Genomic DNA, 18,538 nt, shown 5'->3' with positions numbered 1-18,538 from the left:
GGGAACAATCCCCGGATGAGCAGCTCCCTGATGCCAACTACACGCTCCATCATGACCAGGCCATGCTGAGCCACAAGTATACTTCACAACATTCGGCCTGAATGATGGTCGCATAGCTGACGGGCTTGTGACCTTCTTCGAAAGGCGAGGCTGGAACCACATGGCCCAGACGTACAAGGACAGCCTGCGCGCCTATTAGTAAGTCAACCAACCGGGTCATGACCGTAGGTCACGGAACACTAATTTTGATTCAACCAACAGCCCGCATGCGGACCAAGAGACCCTCAACTACCTGCACGCGTATATCTCCTTTTCATACAGGAAAGGAAAACCGTATCTTAGCGTCTATCTCCAGACCTTCGAGACTGGAGACTGGCCAATCTGTAAGTGTGCAACCATTCAAGAGAAGGAAGTGGAATATCAATCTGACCGGTATTTGTTAGCCAACTTTGGGATCCCGGTGGCCAAGCCTCTCCGTAGCAATGTAGGATGCCAACACCCGATTTCATTCAGCATCCCAATCACCAAAGCCCCGCTCTTGGGCGTGTAAGTATTGAGCCAATATGCTATTGTTATTATCACTTCAAGATAGTTTTGCCAACAGTGCTTGACTTTGGGGGCTATATTTGTAGATAAATGACTCTGTCTGGCGATTATGGTCTTTTGGCAGTGCAGAGATGATGTGCTGCACAGCATTCCCAAGAGCCAGCCATGTGGTAGCTCGGTGTTGTTTCCTCTCCCCATCTTCCCCATCTCCTCCTCTCGTGTTTGTTCTTCTCTTGGTCCTTAGTGAAATCCCTTTTGGTTGTTTTTTCTTCACTTGATTTCCTAGTTTGATTTGGCTGCTTTAAACTCCAACGGGGCGACTCTTTTTCTAGAGTTACTGATTTTTAGCTATTCCTTATTAATTGCCAGAAGATATTCTGTACCGAAGTTTTTTTTTTTTTTTTTTTTGGAAACGGTCGAAAGTGTCATGCTGCTCTATGGCAGATCAAGTTCAGATGGCGTCTCTGCTGCCACCTGGGTATGCCCAGCGCCGATCGCGTACTGGACGCAGTAGACCACTAGATGTTGTTCTCTCTGTCTGGGGAGAGGATTGGAGCAGACGTCGCGGTGGGGTGGCGAACGTCGTCAAACAGCCCCAAACGGGTTAGACTACTAACTAGTTAAGTTAACTACCCGCTGAACGTGCCAAGCCGGGAGTATTATGTCACGTGATAAACACTGCCAAGTTTTGCCGCGTTCGAGCTGGTTTGAGCGCATTTAAAGTGATTATTTTTGGTCCTGGAGAGAGAGAAAGGGAGGGTTTTCGCTTATTCCTTTTTTATATCAGACGGAGTAGAGATGTCGGCCTCGGTAACTCGCTTTGACTCGTCCCTACCCATTAGTTATTATACCTTCACGCTCTCTGGCAATATTCTGAGAAATTTCGCTTAACTAGACCGTACTCCGTAATAAGCTACCTTCCTTCGCGGCCAGGTCTATATAAAATGGGTTGACAGCCCTCTTTGTCGCCCCGCCTCCATCTCCCTACATCATCTTCTAACAGACTTAACACGCCTTGTATATTCCAAAGGGAAGAAAGAAAGAAACGGCATCGACATGTTCACTAACCAGGTTTTGATCCTCCTCGCCTTTGGCATGAGTATCGTCTCGGCCCATTTCCGCGTTGAATACCCTTACTGGCGAGGGAACTCATTCAAAACACAGTATACTCGTCCATGTGAGTCGCATAGCATCGACGCAACAATCAGTAGGCTCTCGCCCCACGGCTGACCATGGCTCTAGGCGGCGGCGTCAATGTCACCACGAATCGTACGCAGTGGCCTGTTGACGGTGGTGCTATCCTCTTCAAGCCTACTCACCATTGGGCTCTGACCTATGTCAACCTTGGCTTGGGAGATGATGACTCCATCATCTTCAACAACACAATCGTCCCTGGCTTCAACCAGACTGGCAACGGCACCTTTTGTTTCCCGAAGATCTCCATTCCAGCAGGCCTAGGTATCAGAGACGGCACAAACGCAAGCCTGCAAATTGTCCAGGCGTCAGCGGGTGGTGCGGCGCTGTACAACGTATGTGCATATATTTGCCCTGACGTAGGCAGGGAGACAGGCAGACCCTGAAGAAATACATTCGCTAACATGATACGGGTATATAGTGCATGGATATCACCTTCTCCAGTTCACCTAAAAACCTCCTCGCTCAGGGTATGTGCGTCAACTCTACCGGGGTTGGCGGCGTGGCTATCACTTCAGTTCCCACTTCTGGAGAGGGAATGCCATCCAGTGGGGGTGCCCTTTCCAGCGCAGGCGCTGCTAGCATGGGAGCTACTGCCTTGCTTGCCTTTGCTGTTGCCAGCTTGCTCATTTGAATAGATCATTCTCTGCGTGGATGTTAGTATTGGCGCCTGGTCAATCAGCTCTAACCACGGGAATGTCATGTGCCCTCTTGCACTTGTAATTCGGTAAACGACCTTCTATTCAGCCATCTTTTCTTCTAGTTAATAAGCCAAGGATCCGATATGCAATATATAAAACACACTATCATGCAGACTCGCTAAGTTGGGTATATAAAACAGCAACAACAGCAAAATTTCTTGTAGTACATGAAGTCAAGGATCATGAAATAAAACGCTGATAATAACGATACGTGATAAATTTAGTGCGGGGCATGGCTAGATCACAGATGTTCAAATGCTGTCTTTCACTAACAAGGAGAGGAAACATCGAAAAATCAACAAGTCAGTTCGGATTCAGGTTGTCTATTTACTGCCCATCTTCTCCAGCAGCATGGCTGCTGCTTCGGCAGTATATCCAAAAAATACCGGCCCGTTAAACACCATTCTCGGCTGTGGGTTGGGTATATGGGTAATAGGTGCCTCCGGGGAAAGATTTGATCGCGGGACGGAGTATGTATTCGTTTGGGTATTTGTGTGCAGCATTTGATGATGCGAGTGAATATGGTGGCTGCTTGCTTCGTCAATTTCAGGGCCAGGTTGTTCGTCTTCGTCCACAGCCGCATCGAGAGTGGCATTGGCTTCAGCCTCTGCTTCAGCATCATTCCCGAACGTTGACGCCTGTCCAAGCGGGCTTAGGCGGCCTTGAGAAGGCAAAAGCATTGTTGGATCTTCATCTACCCCTTCTGGCTTCTCATAGTGTGACTCGGGTGGGTGGGTAAAGGTATGATCTGCGGCGGGCTGTTCAGGAGGCACATGAATACCCCAGGGGCGACTCGGCGATTCCCCTACACGTACATCGCGTAGAGGGCGTTCGAAGTGGCCCTGTCGGTCATCATCGCCATTTGTGAGGCCCTGGTGTTCGTCCGGAACAGGTGCAGCAGTTTCAATTTCCTCAGGAGACGTTGAATCCGCCGGCGGTGACTTATTGCTCACATCTTCTGCCCATTTTTCAACCCGTTCGACTGAGCTAGGCTGGGCAACAGGCCCCGTATCTCCCTGCCCGGTTTCGTCTATTTCATGGGGAGTTGAGAGGTATGGCTGATGGTATTCGCCTAGCCCTTTCACCATATTTATCACATTGCCATATTTGGCATCAATTTTCCGGCTTGTCTGGGGATTATTCTGGTACCGGCGAATACAAACTGAGTGACTTCTTGGAATCTCATGCTTGTGGTTCAGAAAGTATTCTGCCAATTCCTCAGGGGAATGATCCCCCAGGTACCGGATAGGGCAGCGTGCCGACGAGGAGTGTACTGTTGAAGGCGCACCTTCTCCAATCTTCTCCAGCTTAATGGGGTCTCCGTCGTCATTCTGACAGCGTTCACCATTTATATTTGTTTCTTCTCCTGCATCGGCCGATGAGTTGGATTTTTTGAAAGGGCAACCAAGTGCACCCTTGATGCCATTTGTCGTGAAATCATGTTCCATCGAAGTTCTACGTTTTCCATGGTCAAAGGGGCAAGTTCGCAAAGTACTGGAGTCTTGTGTATTTTTAAGCTTGCGTAAGGCAGCCGTAGAGATGTCTAAGCTCTCAGTGATGTTCTTTGTTTCTGTAGAAGATATATAGCCTATCTTCTCCATGCTGGTGACCCATTCGATATTGTCAGTGGCAGTCTCATCAAGACTGGGCAGATGATTAGAGCCTATGATTGTATCTAGTTTATTATCTGAGCCTTCGGGGAGCGTATTTGCAAGCTTTTGATACTGTTCAAAGCAAGTTAGCTAGGATGTTCAAAACAATAAAGACATATCAACACTAGTATATGAAGCCATCAGATAATACATGATAATCGTTCATAGCTGCGTGAGCAGCTCTTGATCTAGAGCTAATCGGATTTTTCTCATCGTTTGGCGTTGAAAGGAGAGGGGGAGGGGGGAAGAGAGAAGTAGAGCAGTACAGTAATAGAACGGTGTGCATACCTCATCAAAAGCATACTGAAGCCGGCTCTGAAGTACTTGCTCCTGCCGAGTCAACTTTCGTGCAATCTCCAGGAGTGCAACAAATCCTCTCGCCAGAATCTTCAGCTCGTCATTTTGTCCAACAGCCTCAGTCGCTGCTGGAGGAGTCATCCTTTCAGGTGATAAGACTTATCGACCGCACCTTTCTTACAGAGTCTTCTTCCATGAAGAAGACCAACAAGGAAGACGCTCGCGCTGGAGAAAAGGAATGAAGAAAAGGAAACAGAAAGAAAATCTCGAGGTTGAAATAGTTTTCTGCTAGCTCGTTGGGAGGACTCGTGACTAGTCATGTGATTTTTCAAGTATTACGTAAGATTAACTTCGTTGCCCAATGATTATATAATGATGATTAATTAATTAACTAATCAGGCGAGTAACTCGATATTACTCAGCCGTCGCTTTCTTGTTCAACGTCATTACCAACTTCGCAGCAATTATGACGGAATGTAAGGAGCGGAGAGCAATGCGGCGGGCATATAAACACATAAACATGGCTATGGAAGGCTGGCTCAATATAAACTGCTGCCATACTCCCAGAAATAGTGCTTCCTGACGGGCTGTTGACTTCGAATGCATTTATCACACCCATTAGCTACTTAATTAATACCTTTGTCAAATCTGGCTCGAAGTTACCATTAGGTACCAATACCGGCACCATGCCACCAATTCCCGGAGGCCCAGCTGATATATTCGGCTTCACTGCTGTCGAGGCATCTGCGGAGAAGCTCTTCGACCGGATTGGGCTTCGAGATATGCATCCACCTCCGGTTATACCAGTCTCAGAAACCCCGATTCCCCAGACAATCCTAGCAGGACGAATACAGGGGTATGCTAGGGTCCATCTTCCTACTCCCACATTCCACCACTGTATGAGAGTATATCACCTCGGAATTGCCATGAAGCGTTATGCGTTCCCAACCTGGGCATTCACTGACGAAACTTACTTTATTACTTGCATGCTACACGACATTGGAACTACAGAGAATCACCTTCGAGCTTCTCGTATGAGTTTTGAACTTTATGGCGGTTTTATTGCCATGGACTTGCTTCAATATCCTATTAATGAGCATGCTTCCACCATCATTGATCCTGAAAAGAGAGTCACCGCGTCAAATGCGCTTGCTGAAAGCGTTGTTGAAGCTATTATGCGGCACCAGGACATACGTGATACCGGAAAGATCACCGCTTTGGGGCAATTGATCCAGCTCGCCACTATCTTTGGTTTGTCTACACTTTTTCAGCATCTATTCCGTCAAAACCCCAATGCTGATATTTGCTAACACCGAAAAAGACAATATCGGAGGGCATGAACAGTTGCTTTCACCGGAAACAGTAAAGGATGTTATTAAGCATTACCCACGCATGCAGTGGAACAATTGTTTTGCTGCTACAATTCGCAAGGAAATCTCCCTCAAGCCATGGGCACACTCTACCACTCTTGGTGCTGATGAGTTCCCATCGCGCATCGAGAATAATCCTGTTGGTTTAAAGTTTGAGAGTCTGGAAGAAAGTGTTGATGAAGAAGGTGGTATAGCTGGAGAGGTCAAAGGCACGGATGATAAGTAATAGCGCTTCCACTTTTGTCGAACCCAAAACATGACTTTGCTGCCGTGGTTGTAGAGGGTCATTGAATGCAACATTATCTGCTGTCTCCTCGGACCCCTTGCCTAATCATAGTTACTAGTACATGGTTCATTGCTGGTGTGAATAAAGATGGCTATGGCTATTACTTGAAATGGGCCTCTGTGACCACTCCATCTTTGCCAGAGATACTATACTTACTGAATATTCAACCACTCGACGCAAACATAATTTCTAGAAGACTGGGGCTCTTGATGGCCTCTGAAGGCCCAAAATTACTGATGGATATCTTATCATCATGCAAATGTATAGGACGTCGCTCATTTTTTAAATCTAAACTTGCAATAAACTGCCGCCGGATCGCCGCATATTCGATATACACGGGAAGCATCCTGGAACCGGATTCAAACACCTTGACATGATTAAACATCGTCAAGACACTGCCAACTAATAAAGAAATTTGGGAATAGCCAGGCAACACAGTCTCAGTATCAGTGGGCATCGCACAGGAGTAGATCAAACATGCCAACCAACTGCAGCTTGCACATAGCCAGAATAGCAGCGTGGGATCCATTTTCCCCATTCAAGTCTCCGATATACCCAATTTGGCTGCAAACACGATGGCGGCTTGAGTGAGATCGTGTATAGGTTCCGGGTAGAAGACATGGGATTCTATCGTTGACTCTTCATCTGCCGCATAGAGTCTGCTTTCAGGCGGAACATTCTTGAGATGTAGAGCTTTCTAGCTGTACGATTTCTGAGATTACTTTTTCGAGAACTGTGGCATACTTTGTTTTCAGGAGAGCAGCATCAGTAGCGAATATCGCGTCAGGCGTATATTCCGAGAGATATCTTAGAGCCGGGTCTAGTTTCGTTGCTCGCTGGACCTTCGCTTTCGAAAGGAGGCTGTCGATAAGGTCCTTGTACATTTCATCGAAGAAGGCTTCTGATTCAAGCGAGAGAAGGAATATTCGCGGCAGGCTTGTGGTCTCAGCGGGCGGCTGTTGGGAATCCATGTTGTCACTTCAGCCGCTGTTTCTGGCTGCTCTTAATTATTGGCTTTTTCGAGGTTCGCTTAGGTTGGCTGGAGACGATGGTCGAGAGAAGCGAGGTTACTGAATTGTGGCAGTTGCCTGGGTTGCTATTTATTATTAGTCAACTAGGTAACTAACTTATACTGCCTCCATTAATCCAGACGCCTGAAACGTTGACAAGTCTATTGGAAGGAAAAACACATTGTAGCTAGACGCTGTCTTTATTGAAATTGTCTGTTGGCTACTAATTGCACCACTTAGTTGGCTGTTTTGTGTTTCGAGGATACCTTTCAGGCCTAATGAACTAACTCCGACCGCCGCAACAATAGCCATTTATGTCATGTCATTATTAATCCCTAGGGGAAAGGATAATATTATGGGTCATAGAAGGATATTTTTGCCTTTATCAAGTAAAAAGAGAGCGAGAGAGAAAAAAAAAATCAAATGGGAATAACAGCAAGGGGGGAAACATGGGATGTAACTTAAAGTTCTTTTTTGTTGGGATATAAAAGAAAGGGGCGGAAGAGGGTCTTGGTCTAGTATGCCCATGCCATCTGCTGCTCAGGGGCCCCAAACAAATAGGCTGCAGAGTCACATCGAGCACTAATCTGTGTAAAGCATAGCATGGTATAAAATTGAATCCCAGGTGAAATCGAACACGGTAGATCTTTCGAAGCGAGGATGTGTGTGTGTGTGTGTATTCGTTAGAATTAGTTCTGGCTGGGCTTTGCGTTTTGGGTCTGGTTCTAGCAGACGAATCGAGGGTGAGGTTGACTTCTTTGGATAAAGCCCGTCTATAGTGGGCAGGCATGCATGGTTGGGCGTTGAGTGGTCGACTGGACACGTGTATCATAATTTATTTGCTCTCTTGAGTTGCGAGGAGGGTATAGACCGGGGCAGGGAGCTTGTCACGGCCCTTGAGGAAGTCGAGCTCAAGCATGAAGACAAAACCGAGGAGATTGCCTCCAAGTTTTTGTACGAGGGAGCCTGCTGCATATGCAGAGCCGCCTGGCAAAGAAAAAAAAAAAAATCATTTAGATTTAGCATGGAGGGGTATTTCTTTCTTTTTTTCAAACTCGACTCAAGGAGGCGGGGAGTGTATGAACATACCGGTTGCAATGATGTCGTCGACTACGATGACCTTCTGGCCCGGCTTGATGGCATCGCTCTGCATCTGGAAGAAGTCACTGCCGTACTCCTTCTGATACTCCTGGGTGATGACCGGTCCAGGCAGCTTTCCTTGCTTCCTGACGGGGACAAAGGCAGCCCCGAGTCTCAGGGCCAAGGTAGGGCCGAAGAGAAACCCACGAGCATCGAGACCGACGATGACATCTGGTTTCTGGTCTGCACCATAGGTCTCGAGCAGATGCAGCTCGAGGCCCCTGATGAGCGACTCGTGGAGGGCAGGGTCTGCGAAGATGGGCAAGATATCCTCGAACAGGATACCTGGAGACGGGAAATCCGGGAACTGGCGCAGAGACGAGCGCAGCTTCACCTTAAGACTGGCGAGTTCGGCGGCGCGGGAGGCAGAGGAGGCGGCGTCCCCGGCGACTTGGGTGGTGGAAGAGGCATTGGACTTGTCGCGATAAGCCTGCTGGTTATCGGCGGAGGGGGGAAGGCTCATGCTAGACGGAGTGAAGGGAGACGGTGGGAGCAGGAGAGTCGAGCGTCGCAGCAGACGGCAGGTGTAGATCTAAAGAGAGATGGATATATATATATATATATATATATATATAGACAGAGAGAGAGAGGGAGTGAGAGAGAGAGTGTGTGTGTGGGTGGGTGCAGAGTGAGGTGAGGTTGGAGGTGAGGTGAGGTGAGGTGGGATGGAGGGGAGCAAAGGCAAAGGCCGCCCTGCTAAATAGTCAACGCCTAAGTAACTAGGCGAGCGAGCTGAAAATCTCTCCTGACGGGACGCCGTGGCTAGTTCGAGCAGCCCGACCAACGACAGAGAAGAAAAACTCCCGATGATAAATACAGCGGCCGCCTGGATCCTCTCCTGTTCCCCCTGCAAGCTCCAAGGTCCAGCCCTAGCGGAAAGCGAAGCAACCAAGCAGTTAATACTAGTTAGCTAACTAGGTGCGGGTACGACAGCGCAACAGCAGCATGCAATACATCACAGCACACAGGCGCTGCGGTTATCCTCCTCTGCGCGCTCGCCAGCACCTCGACTCGACCAGACAGGCCCATCCAGCGGGCGGAGGGCGCACGGCAGCCAGGCAACAGCAGGGCCGTCGACGGGAGAAGCCGAAGTCGAACATGCGCTTCTCGCCCTCGCCCTCCGCCCATGCCGGTGCGACTTAAAAGGTCGGTGAAGCGGGAAGAAACACACAACCTGGACGCATCCCGGGATCGAAGGGCTCCAAGGACTTCTCCCGCCTTTGATCGACCTCTCAGCGTTATCCTTTGGTTTCCGTATTGTCAAGGAAATAAGTTACGGCGGATGGAGCTGCGCGCTGCCTGAACGACGATGACTGATTGATACACGGAGAACTTCCTTGGGTGTGGATATAAGATGGAGGACCTTGATCCCTCCCCCCTTTTTCTCCCATCCTCTTCAAGATCTACGGCGTGGGCAGGCAGGCAGTTCAGCCAGCCGTGGCCGGCTCGCTTTCTCCAGGACACACGAACTCGCAAACACAACATATCCGTCTTCATCCATCGGAAGGCCGTCTAGGCCCGTCTGTCAAAGTATCAGGGGAAATAATATAAATTCATAATAAAATAATAAAGTAAAAATAACGACACCACAACAAACAAACAAAATAATAAATAAAAGCTTGGTCATACCGTGTGTCACACCATATTTCTCCCAGAAGAGTTCTGGCGTGTCTCACAGCGTTTGTCCCGATGCAACGTCCACATGGAATCCCCGTCAACCGTCCTCAGCATTCTGATCGCGGGTCCCCCCCCCTCCCTCTGGAAGCGTTGGAAGAAGTGAACTCCTGACGTCTTGGCGCAGGCATATACCCTGAACTAGTGACACATCCTCCGTCCAGGACCACGCCACCCCTTTGTAGCACTTAATAGGAGGGTGTTTGAATAGGAGACTAAAGAGAGAGAGAGAGAGAGAGAGAGAAGAGTAGTGTTTAAAGAAATAACTTATGGCTTGAGGATACTGGTATAAAACAGGGTGTGTATACAGGAGTTTTCCCCTGTATGGTTAGGGCAGGATAAAAGGGTGGCATCTCAGCAATTAGGCGATGTCGAATGCCTGATATCAGTTAGAGTCAAGGCATTTCAATCGCTTGAAACGGGTTGAATTTTTCGTAATACAAGGCTAATGGTACAAGGTCACAGAACAGGTAGAGTTATTTAAGTATCTCTCAATTCGACTTTGCTTAGAGAGGTCGTTGGTCATAGGGGTCGTTGCTTAGAGAAGTCATCACTTGCGGAAAATTATTGCTAGGGATTGTTAATACTCATGCTCAAGATCTTTCTCTATCATAGTATATGATAGACTTTGTTTATACAGGGAATTGTTCTCTTTTTGACGATCTGGCTGTCGTGGGGTCGATATGAGGATAGGAGGGGCTTTGATGGTGGTATTTGCCCTCTATAGAGTCGACGTGAGGACGGTGTCTTCGATAGTACTAGCTGGACTCTGTGGGATAAATACTCTCCCGGCGATTAGGGTAATACCTCTAGAAAAAGTGTTTGCATCGTGCAAAACCGTGTATAGCACCAGGGGTATCAATATGGTAGATTTTGTCTAGAATACGCTAGTTACTTGCAATCCGGAGCCTGGCAAGAGCGGATATTATCATTCATCAAAACAATCAATTACCTAACCACTTGTCGCGTTACTGGCCTCCAAGCAAGAAGGCTTCCCCGGGGCTGGTCAATTAATCTTTTCGATCAGAAGTGAACTGACGACTAGTCCAACCAATTAACTGCTGGACAGACAAGCGAACAAGTAATTGGAAACTATCGAGTCAAGGTAAGGAGGAGCAGCGCCAGTCAAATACGAAGTCAGTTTCCTTCTTGCTTCTTTAAGTGAACCTTTTTTTTTTAGGTGTAACATTGGGACAGCACCGTATAGATAGATACTATGGATGCATGTTTGTTAGGAAAAATGGGCAGCTGTAGTTACCTCCGGATGGTACAAAGCACCAATTTTAGGCGACGCAAGGAACATAACATCCGCTGTGCGTAAAATGCTTGTGTCATCGCGACAGTGTAACTTATGAACGGCTCGTAGGGCCACTTAACCTCGCGAAGCTCTAATAATTCACTAGTCATTCTATCTTCAGGTTTTTCGTTGGTAAGCCTATAGTTCAAACATATATATCAAACGTAGGGATATCAGGCACAAAAAAGGGGTTTGGAAAAGTAAAAAATAAAAAATAAAATAAGGAGATAGACACCATCACCAAATACCAACAACCCAGGGTGTCTAAAGGGATAAATAAGAATGTAAAGCTGTGCACTACCGCCCAAAGACACCGTAATTATACTCTATATGACAATTAGATTGCTGATAGGTATGCCCTGCGACAGGATCTCATATCTCCGTCGGACCCCTACTCCCAACGCATGGCTGAAGTATTCATACGTTTTTTCTCCGCCCCCGACCATCACCATGCTTATCGGACGAGGTCGAGGGAAGCCCCCGACCACAGTCTGCATTTCATCTAGCAATGGTCGAATCAAGGATGACTCCTCGTCTGCTGCAGACTGGCGTCGCTTTTCTCCGGGCTGGGGGTATGAGACAACAACGACGAGTTGCAGAGAAGAACGAGAGGGCCGGAAGGAAGGTATATTTCTCAGCTTGTCAGAAAACGTACAACCTCCTCGCTTCACTACTATTATCTGGTGTGTCCGGGGGATAGACGGCGGAAGGCATTTATCACACAGGTGGCCCGCAAGGTAGATACTGGACCAAGAAAGGCGGGTCATTGCGTGTTTGGAACCGGGTGACGGAGGCGTGAATGTTGCATCTTCCTCGTCTGGTAATGGAGCTGAGCCTATCCCAGTGGAGGAAATGGCGGGTATTGAAAACCGGGCTATTGGACGACGGAATATTGGCGGTGTTACCGATGGGAGATGCTGGAGCTCATCACGTATAAGGGCTGTTACGTGACTAAGGAGCGAAGAGAGAGCTGATTTGTGACTCTCAGGTTTACCTGCATGGTCATCTGCCTTTGCTGTAGAGGAGTCAAGAACGGGGCCACCACTGACAACTGTGCCTTGGTCAGTAAGAGACGCGGCGGATGAGGAAGAGTTGTTCCGGTAGACGATGTCTGGCTTTACATCAATGATTATGTCCATCATGATAGTGTCAGGGGTTTGTGTAAAATTGGGATCGGTTGGACTCAAGGCACTCGTAGTCTCGCGGGAAACGAAAACCTTCTCGTTCTTGCCTAGGGGGATATTGCTAACCACTTGTATACGGAACCCTTCCTTGGAGGAAATGGTATTGCCTGAATACAGAGGAGCATCTTGAATCATACCTAGCCGTAGACCTCCAAAGGATTTAATTAGAATCCCACCTTCAACACGTTCTAAGCTTGGAGGCCCTTGAATCGTACTGGAAAGAGGAGGAAACGTCAGATCCAAAGTCGGCCGCACAGCCATCGGCGAACTGACAGCATCTCCAGGTACCAATGAGGGAGGAAGAGTCCAAGGGAAATATGTATAATTCGATGGAGAACCCAAGTCAGAAAGTGTAACACTAGGACCATCAACTGAAAACTCAACGATGGGAGACTCAGGTTGTGTTTTTGGAGGAGTTAGACGTAGACGCGCCAAGCTTGCTGCATGGAAAATATCCGGCCGGGCAGCGGTGGAAGATACACCAAAGGGGTTCCGCATTGCTGGCGGCCCACAAGTGCCAACTGATGCAATCTTATGTTGCTTCCACTCCCGTTGGAGACGAGGCGGAGTAGTCTGCTTCGCCTTTGCTGGAAGTACAAGCGGATGTCCTTCCGTACTGTAGACGTATGGCGAGTCGATCTTATTCAAAGGATGAGATGGCTCGAAAAGGAGGTACAAGTATTTGGACGTCTCCCCGAGAAAGAAACTTTCCATCCTATCACTCTGATCTCCTCTTCTGACATTCTGGAGACCGGCCCAGCCGCATTTGGTCCAGCATCGCCTTTTGATATCACGCAGAACCATCTCACCTACATAAAGATACCAGGGGTCTTCGGTTGCCCTATACAGATAATACGTGGATTCAATAAATTCAGGACGGCCGCCCCACCACTCGAGCCCGCCCTCTATGTCTCCCGTTGCAACATTCCAACGCTCCGGAAGGGCCGAGAAACGAGTCCAGAGTGCAGTATTAAGAAGGTGAGTCTCAGCAGCTTCTTCAACGTTACCTGCTAGAGTGAGAAGTCCGGGGAAGTACGCACTCAAGCTATCCATCCAAAGCGCGCGGGTGGCCCCAGTGGTAATGTCGCCTTGTATGTAGTGAGGATATTGGTAGCTTGAGCCTCGGTATAGGTTGGTTTTTATCGCTTCGAACGATTCCTCCCAGACTTTGAGAAAGCTATCCGGTGAGTGGGCCCGATGTGGTAGTGGCAAGAAGTAGCTATCGTATTCATGGAACGGTCCAGAAGCGTTGAATTCCGGCGGATAGCCTTCTGACAACAGTATATGGGATTTCAATGCATATTCAAAAAAGCTGTCCATGCCTGCCCCGATCTTCATATATCAATAGTGTAAGTTAGTCGTAATAAAAACAGCTAACACTTCGATTAAGGGAAGCTCACCCCGGTATAAGTTTGAGTCCATTCTCCAGTCTCAGCATTAATTCCTGCTCCAATGAGCCCCAGCTCACTCCTTCTATCCCATACGCTCCAAAATGCCCGTTTAGCGAATTCTTCATATCTGCCATCACCCGTCAATCGGCTGAGTACAGCGAACTCCAAAACCAGGCTTCCAGCGCCAGCGCTGCAGTTTTCTGTTATTTCAACAGGAGCATCTTCATCATAGTCTTCATTGGTGTCGTATCCAGTCCATATTCTAGAGTTCAGCGGGGAGTTAGGATGAAAAGGGACCCCATTGCGTAGGTTGACCCGAGGATACGGAATTCCGGTGGGAGTATAGAAGGCAGGAAGGAGGCGAGTTCCTAGATCTCTGGCAAGTCTAAGCAACTGTCCATCATACACGAACCCATTCTCCCATTCAATTCCACCCTCACTACCCAGGGGTTTATTCCACAGTTTCGCAAACTCCTTCTCCTCCAGGGGAGGCTCATAGCCACGTATTGGGAGCTCACCCACAGCAAAGAGATGGGCGCTGAGGAGCCCGCCTATCAACAGTTTAAAATGTATCAGCCATTTCATATTTCATCTCGAGTCCCGATGAAGCGTTATATCATTTGCTCACCTAGACCTCGAATCACACTTTCAAATACCTGCACCTTGCTGTCAACCTCAAATCCTTTGCTTCGGGACCCAATTCCATTAGGACCATCCGACCCATCTCCGTATAATTCCACTAAATCTCTCACTCCATTCTGAAAATATCTCCACGCCTTGCGGCCGTTCAGATCTGTCGAGTTTGGATACGATAAGATCGCGAGGGTTGATAAGCTGTCGACAAGCGTTAAGGAATAATTCCCTAGGACGTCATTGAGCTCAATATGCGCTGGGTTCTTCCGATCCCGTGTCAACGGCTGGCAGGACACCGGTCGTAGTTCGTCTTCAGGGAAGGCATATTTCATGTAATTCTCAAACCCGTGAAAAAACATATGTTCCGTTTCTTTTCTGGAATATGTAGTTGTGAGTGGTCGAGCTGCATGTCGTTACTGTCATATGAAAGGGATAGAAACCCACCGAAGCTCTTTAATCTGGCTTTCCAGCATGCCCAGTGTGCAGGTAAGCCATAGCGATATGGCAAGCAAGTAGCCCAGCCATGAAGATGGGAGATGAATGGACATATGGGAGCGTCGGTCTGTCGAGCGCATCACCAAGAGGAAATTGGTAGCCGCAATGTCATTAGGATTGATTGCCTCTGTGAGTTCTCAAACCCGACCAGAAGCCGTATCGAGGGTAGAGCTGCGTTTATGCCAGTTCAATGTGTGTTGGAATAATTTATTTAGTCCCTTCAATCAATTACTTAAATTCGGCATGTGGACAGATGTGCACGTTGGTCGGGTTTACATCAGCGGAGCCAAGGCCGCATGTACCAGTTACTTTAGGCACGGAGTACGGAGGTCTCCACCATAAGTCTTCAACACCCCCCTAAAATACTAGTGTTTTATATACAGTGGCTTTACAAACCAGCTAATCCTGCTTTGTCTCTAGGTGCCTCAATATTTTATATCACTGGCCCCTTTTTCCACCAGTCGCTAATAGTCTCTAGTATAATTGGTCAATAATCTGTTGAACCTAAGACACTTGTACAGCAATTACAGCCAAAAATACAAGGGGGGTGTTGAAGACTTATGGTGGAGACCTCCGTAACTAACTAGTCAACTACGCGGGTAACTTGTTTTGATTTTGAATTTGAACATGTGCATCGGCCATTATATGATACTTGTTGTCATTGGAATCGGACGTTAATTGGAAGACTTGAAATTAGGCCGTAAAGTCGTATTCTCGAGTTTTCCTTGTAGTTAGTTATTAACTACGGGAGAAACCCCAGCAAAGGCCGCTAGCAACACAAATAGTTAAAACGAGCACATCAAAATCAGAATCCTCAAAAGAAGCTAATGGTTATTTATAGTCATGACTAGGACGGAACATTGATTGGGTACTGAGCCGCAGTGGCGTTTTGTTTATTGCTCGGTTGGCACTGTAGTTGAGCTTGTGAAAGTACTCTGTAATTGGGGTTGGAGATTGACAACAATGGACGGCTGGCCCCCCTCGTCCGAGATATAGCTAGGAGGCCGGTTTGTGCTTGGCGGTCGGGGCTCGCTCATACTCTGAGAGTGGCAACGATTGGGTTTCTGCGGGTCAATACGTTGCCAGTAAAGCCGGCTTGGGTCCATCTTCTAATAACTACGTTATCATTCCTTGTCTGTATAATGTAACTATCCAAGTCCAGGCTTACCACACTGCCCCTCCAAAGGCCATATGCTGGAGGTGGAATGGAGATTTGGCCAGGTTTGTTTTCGCCCTCCACAGCCTCGGTTCCGAGGCCCATCTCCAAATCAGTTGCAAATATGACTGGGATAGGTCGATCAATATGGGTGAAGCTCTCAACCATATCAGGGCCCCGGGTAAGTTGGTCATAATGCACCTGTCGCCGGCGCACCTGGCGTCGTTTCGCCGTCATCAGCAATCGGATGAGCGAATGGCAGAAATATACTGTACAAGCCATCAAGGCAATAATTAGAATGATGTGAAATTCAAACTTCTTTCCTGAAGAAGTGACGGCAAGGACAAGATCTAAGTATATAGTTAGTATGTGAATCGAGCACAGGAAAGCAGGGAGTGGATGGTGACAAACATGTTGTTAGCACACTGGCTAGAAGGATCCCTGAAATGGCGCAATCTATAAGTTTCCTCCTTGTTGATCTGGCTTTCACCCGCGGCCGCGTGCAGAGCAGCCATCCCGCCAATTTGTCGCGACTTGGCTTGTGTTTTGGTTGGTGAGGGTGAGCCTCAACTGAACGCTGGATCCAATTGAGTAATACACCCCCGCTATGAATATGGTTCTCGACTCTCTGTTGTGCCCGTGAGCTTGTCATATGGCCACCTGATTCTGTACTGGGGGGTGAGAATGGTAGTATATTATCATTTGGCGGCGCGTTGTTGTCTATCACGGAGCCAGTCGACGAAATAGACCTTCTTCCTGACGAGATGTTTCGTTCACCGCGTACACTTCCACCTGATCCGGGCGCATACATGCGTATCTCCGCTGGAGATAGTCGTGAGGGTTTACGGGAATTCTCCATGCCGCAGGAGCCAGGAGGAGAACCTCCAGCAAAAAGAGCGGAAAGGCGAGAGCGGACTTTTTGAACCCGGTCCGCCATGGTTAGTCCACTGACAGCGTTATCTTCGGTCGCCATGGTTTGCATATCGATGTCTTGTGGTATCAACTTGCTTGCCCTAGTTTGTCTTTGTTGGCATCTAGCCGCGACTTGATAATCTCCTCCTTCAGCAAAAGTGAACACCACAGCTAAACGCGTGTAGTCCAAGTTGTTGATATTATATGACAGATTCCGGGATTCGTTTGCCTAGTGAGTTACCCCAAGGCTCCAGAAATACCGAGTGTACAAAGAAGTGGGTAATGGCGGGTATATTGTTCGCAGCGGCCGTTAACAAAGATATCTCGTCCAGGGGCACATACACCTATTCCAAGCTTTGAAAGCGCGTATGTCGGGGTAGACCGCACGTCCATCTTTCTAAAACGAAGGAGATGGCATCTTCAAGATGTCTGACAACGTTCCAGGCAGAAAACAATAACTACCAGCAATCATCTAGACTGCTCGGAATCAAGAAACGAAAACGAAGGGAAGCAAGAAGGAAGAGAGGATAGCTATATCTCTTCAAGATATATATATTTCTACGGAGCACAGATCAGGGCACTCTGCCACTGCCAAAACTGACTGGATGAGAAAAATTACTGACCAAGATTGTCTTCCAATGTCAGAACCAGCCGAGAAAAAGCAAGCATGGTTGCTATCCATCCAGGAAGCGCAGTTTGCCATGTGAGGGAAAGTATGAAGTCGCCCATAGCGACTGAGAGGGCGAGTATGGCAAAGGAGACGGACTACAACCCTCCCCCGGGCTGAGCCATGCATGATTGGACTCTGCTACGGACGCCTGCTGGCCAGTGAGGCTGCGATGCGAGGAAGATTCTGAAGCAGGAGAATCCCTGTTTGTGAGGATTAGGAGCGCGCTAGGTTTCGGGTTGGCCGCAACCTTGGCACCTTCTGTTGAAAAAGCAAACATAAATACGGCAACAAAACCAAGCTTGATACATTGGGAAAATGAGGTTCACTGGAAAGACTGGGTTAGACAGCACTGTCATCTCTGTAGCTGTAGTTGTGCCTCAACATGCCATGTTTCTGTAGTATATACAGCTGAATCTTCTAGTGGGTTTGTCCCATGCAAGCATAGGTACAAGAAACAGAACTCGAATCCGAAAGGAAGTATAGGGCTGTGATAAAGGCAACTACTCTGGTAGTAGATGCTGAAAGGATGGCTTCTCGAATGATTTTCGTTTGCGTCCTCTTTACCATTTAGATGCTAAGGTAGCTGGGTTCCTCGTAGACAGGTATAGGTATGACGCGGTTCAGGTGAGATGGAGTGCAATGGAATTACTGAATAATCTTAATCCAGTCGAAGGACTTAAGGCCTCCTCAAAGGTGCCAGCCAGGCGTGAAATACGGAGATAAACAGGAAGGTATTATTTCCCGAGCTCACCCAGCATAACTGTTCGATCAGATGAGCCAGACACAACTACAGCAGAGAGTTAGTGAACATCCCTCTGGGCAACCCCTTTCACAAATTTGAACTTACTAATGGGTTCACCAGCTGGCGTGAATCGAACATCGTTCACGGTTCCCTTGTGACCAGGGAGCTTGTATAGCAACTTTCCAGTC

General features: G+C 48.0%; 8 protein-coding genes across 8 annotated transcripts; 2 read left to right on the top strand and 6 right to left on the bottom strand.

Annotated features, from left to right (window-relative positions):
* Positions 1 to 420: 420 nt before the first annotated feature.
* Positions 421 to 753, bottom strand: TERG_06048 (uncharacterized protein; the record flags this gene model as incomplete). The annotated part of the gene is made up of 1 exon (XM_003233004.2): positions 421 to 753. The coding sequence occupies one exon, from the start codon at positions 751 to 753 to the stop codon at positions 421 to 423; it is 333 nt and encodes a 110-aa protein (XP_003233052.1).
* An 849-nt stretch (positions 754 to 1,602) lies between these two features.
* On the top strand, positions 1,603 to 2,374 carry TERG_06047 (uncharacterized protein; the record flags this gene model as incomplete). The annotated part of the gene is made up of 3 exons (XM_003233003.1): positions 1,603 to 1,723; positions 1,789 to 2,075; positions 2,162 to 2,374. The coding sequence occupies 3 exons, from the start codon at positions 1,603 to 1,605 to the stop codon at positions 2,372 to 2,374; spliced, it is 621 nt and encodes a 206-aa protein (XP_003233051.1).
* A 390-nt stretch (positions 2,375 to 2,764) lies between these two features.
* Positions 2,765 to 4,531, bottom strand: TERG_06046 (uncharacterized protein; the record flags this gene model as incomplete). The annotated part of the gene is made up of 2 exons (XM_003233002.1): positions 2,765 to 4,165; positions 4,382 to 4,531. 2 exons carry the CDS (start codon positions 4,529 to 4,531, stop codon positions 2,765 to 2,767), a joined length of 1,551 nt encoding a protein of 516 aa, XP_003233050.1.
* Positions 4,532 to 5,076: 545 nt separating this feature from the next.
* On the top strand, positions 5,077 to 5,986 carry TERG_06045 (uncharacterized protein; the record flags this gene model as incomplete). Its single annotated transcript, XM_003233001.1, has 2 exons — positions 5,077 to 5,641; positions 5,712 to 5,986. The coding sequence occupies 2 exons, from the start codon at positions 5,077 to 5,079 to the stop codon at positions 5,984 to 5,986; spliced, it is 840 nt and encodes a 279-aa protein (XP_003233049.1).
* Positions 5,987 to 6,584: 598 nt separating this feature from the next.
* Positions 6,585 to 7,017, bottom strand: TERG_06044 (uncharacterized protein; the record flags this gene model as incomplete). The annotated part of the gene is made up of 2 exons (XM_003233000.1): positions 6,585 to 6,725; positions 6,754 to 7,017. The coding sequence occupies 2 exons, from the start codon at positions 7,015 to 7,017 to the stop codon at positions 6,585 to 6,587; spliced, it is 405 nt and encodes a 134-aa protein (XP_003233048.1).
* Positions 7,018 to 7,891: 874 nt separating this feature from the next.
* On the bottom strand, positions 7,892 to 8,659 carry TERG_08887 (adenine phosphoribosyltransferase; the record flags this gene model as incomplete). Its single annotated transcript, XM_003232999.1, has 2 exons — positions 7,892 to 8,043; positions 8,146 to 8,659. The coding sequence occupies 2 exons, from the start codon at positions 8,657 to 8,659 to the stop codon at positions 7,892 to 7,894; spliced, it is 666 nt and encodes a 221-aa protein (XP_003233047.1).
* Positions 8,660 to 13,736: 5,077 nt separating this feature from the next.
* On the bottom strand, positions 13,737 to 14,327 carry TERG_06042 (uncharacterized protein; the record flags this gene model as incomplete). The annotated part of the gene is made up of 1 exon (XM_003232997.2): positions 13,737 to 14,327. The coding sequence occupies one exon, from the start codon at positions 14,325 to 14,327 to the stop codon at positions 13,737 to 13,739; it is 591 nt and encodes a 196-aa protein (XP_003233045.2).
* Positions 14,328 to 15,763: 1,436 nt separating this feature from the next.
* Positions 15,764 to 17,761, bottom strand: TERG_06041 (uncharacterized protein; the record flags this gene model as incomplete). Its single annotated transcript, XM_003232996.2, has 3 exons — positions 16,438 to 17,761; positions 16,039 to 16,376; positions 15,764 to 15,979 (listed from the first exon to the last, which is right to left on the bottom strand). The coding sequence occupies exons 1-3, from the start codon at positions 17,006 to 17,008 to the stop codon at positions 15,764 to 15,766; spliced, it is 1,125 nt and encodes a 374-aa protein (XP_003233044.2). The 5' UTR covers positions 17,009 to 17,761.
* Between the last annotated feature and the right edge of the window lie 777 nt (positions 17,762 to 18,538).

This window comes from Trichophyton rubrum (genome assembly GCF_000151425.1).
Source record: "Trichophyton rubrum CBS 118892 genomic scaffold supercont2.7, whole genome shotgun sequence".
Lineage (NCBI taxonomy): Eukaryota > Fungi > Ascomycota > Eurotiomycetes > Onygenales > Arthrodermataceae > Trichophyton > Trichophyton rubrum.
The sequence above is the reverse complement of the archived record's forward strand: the minus strand, read 5'-3'. Positions and strand labels throughout refer to the sequence as shown.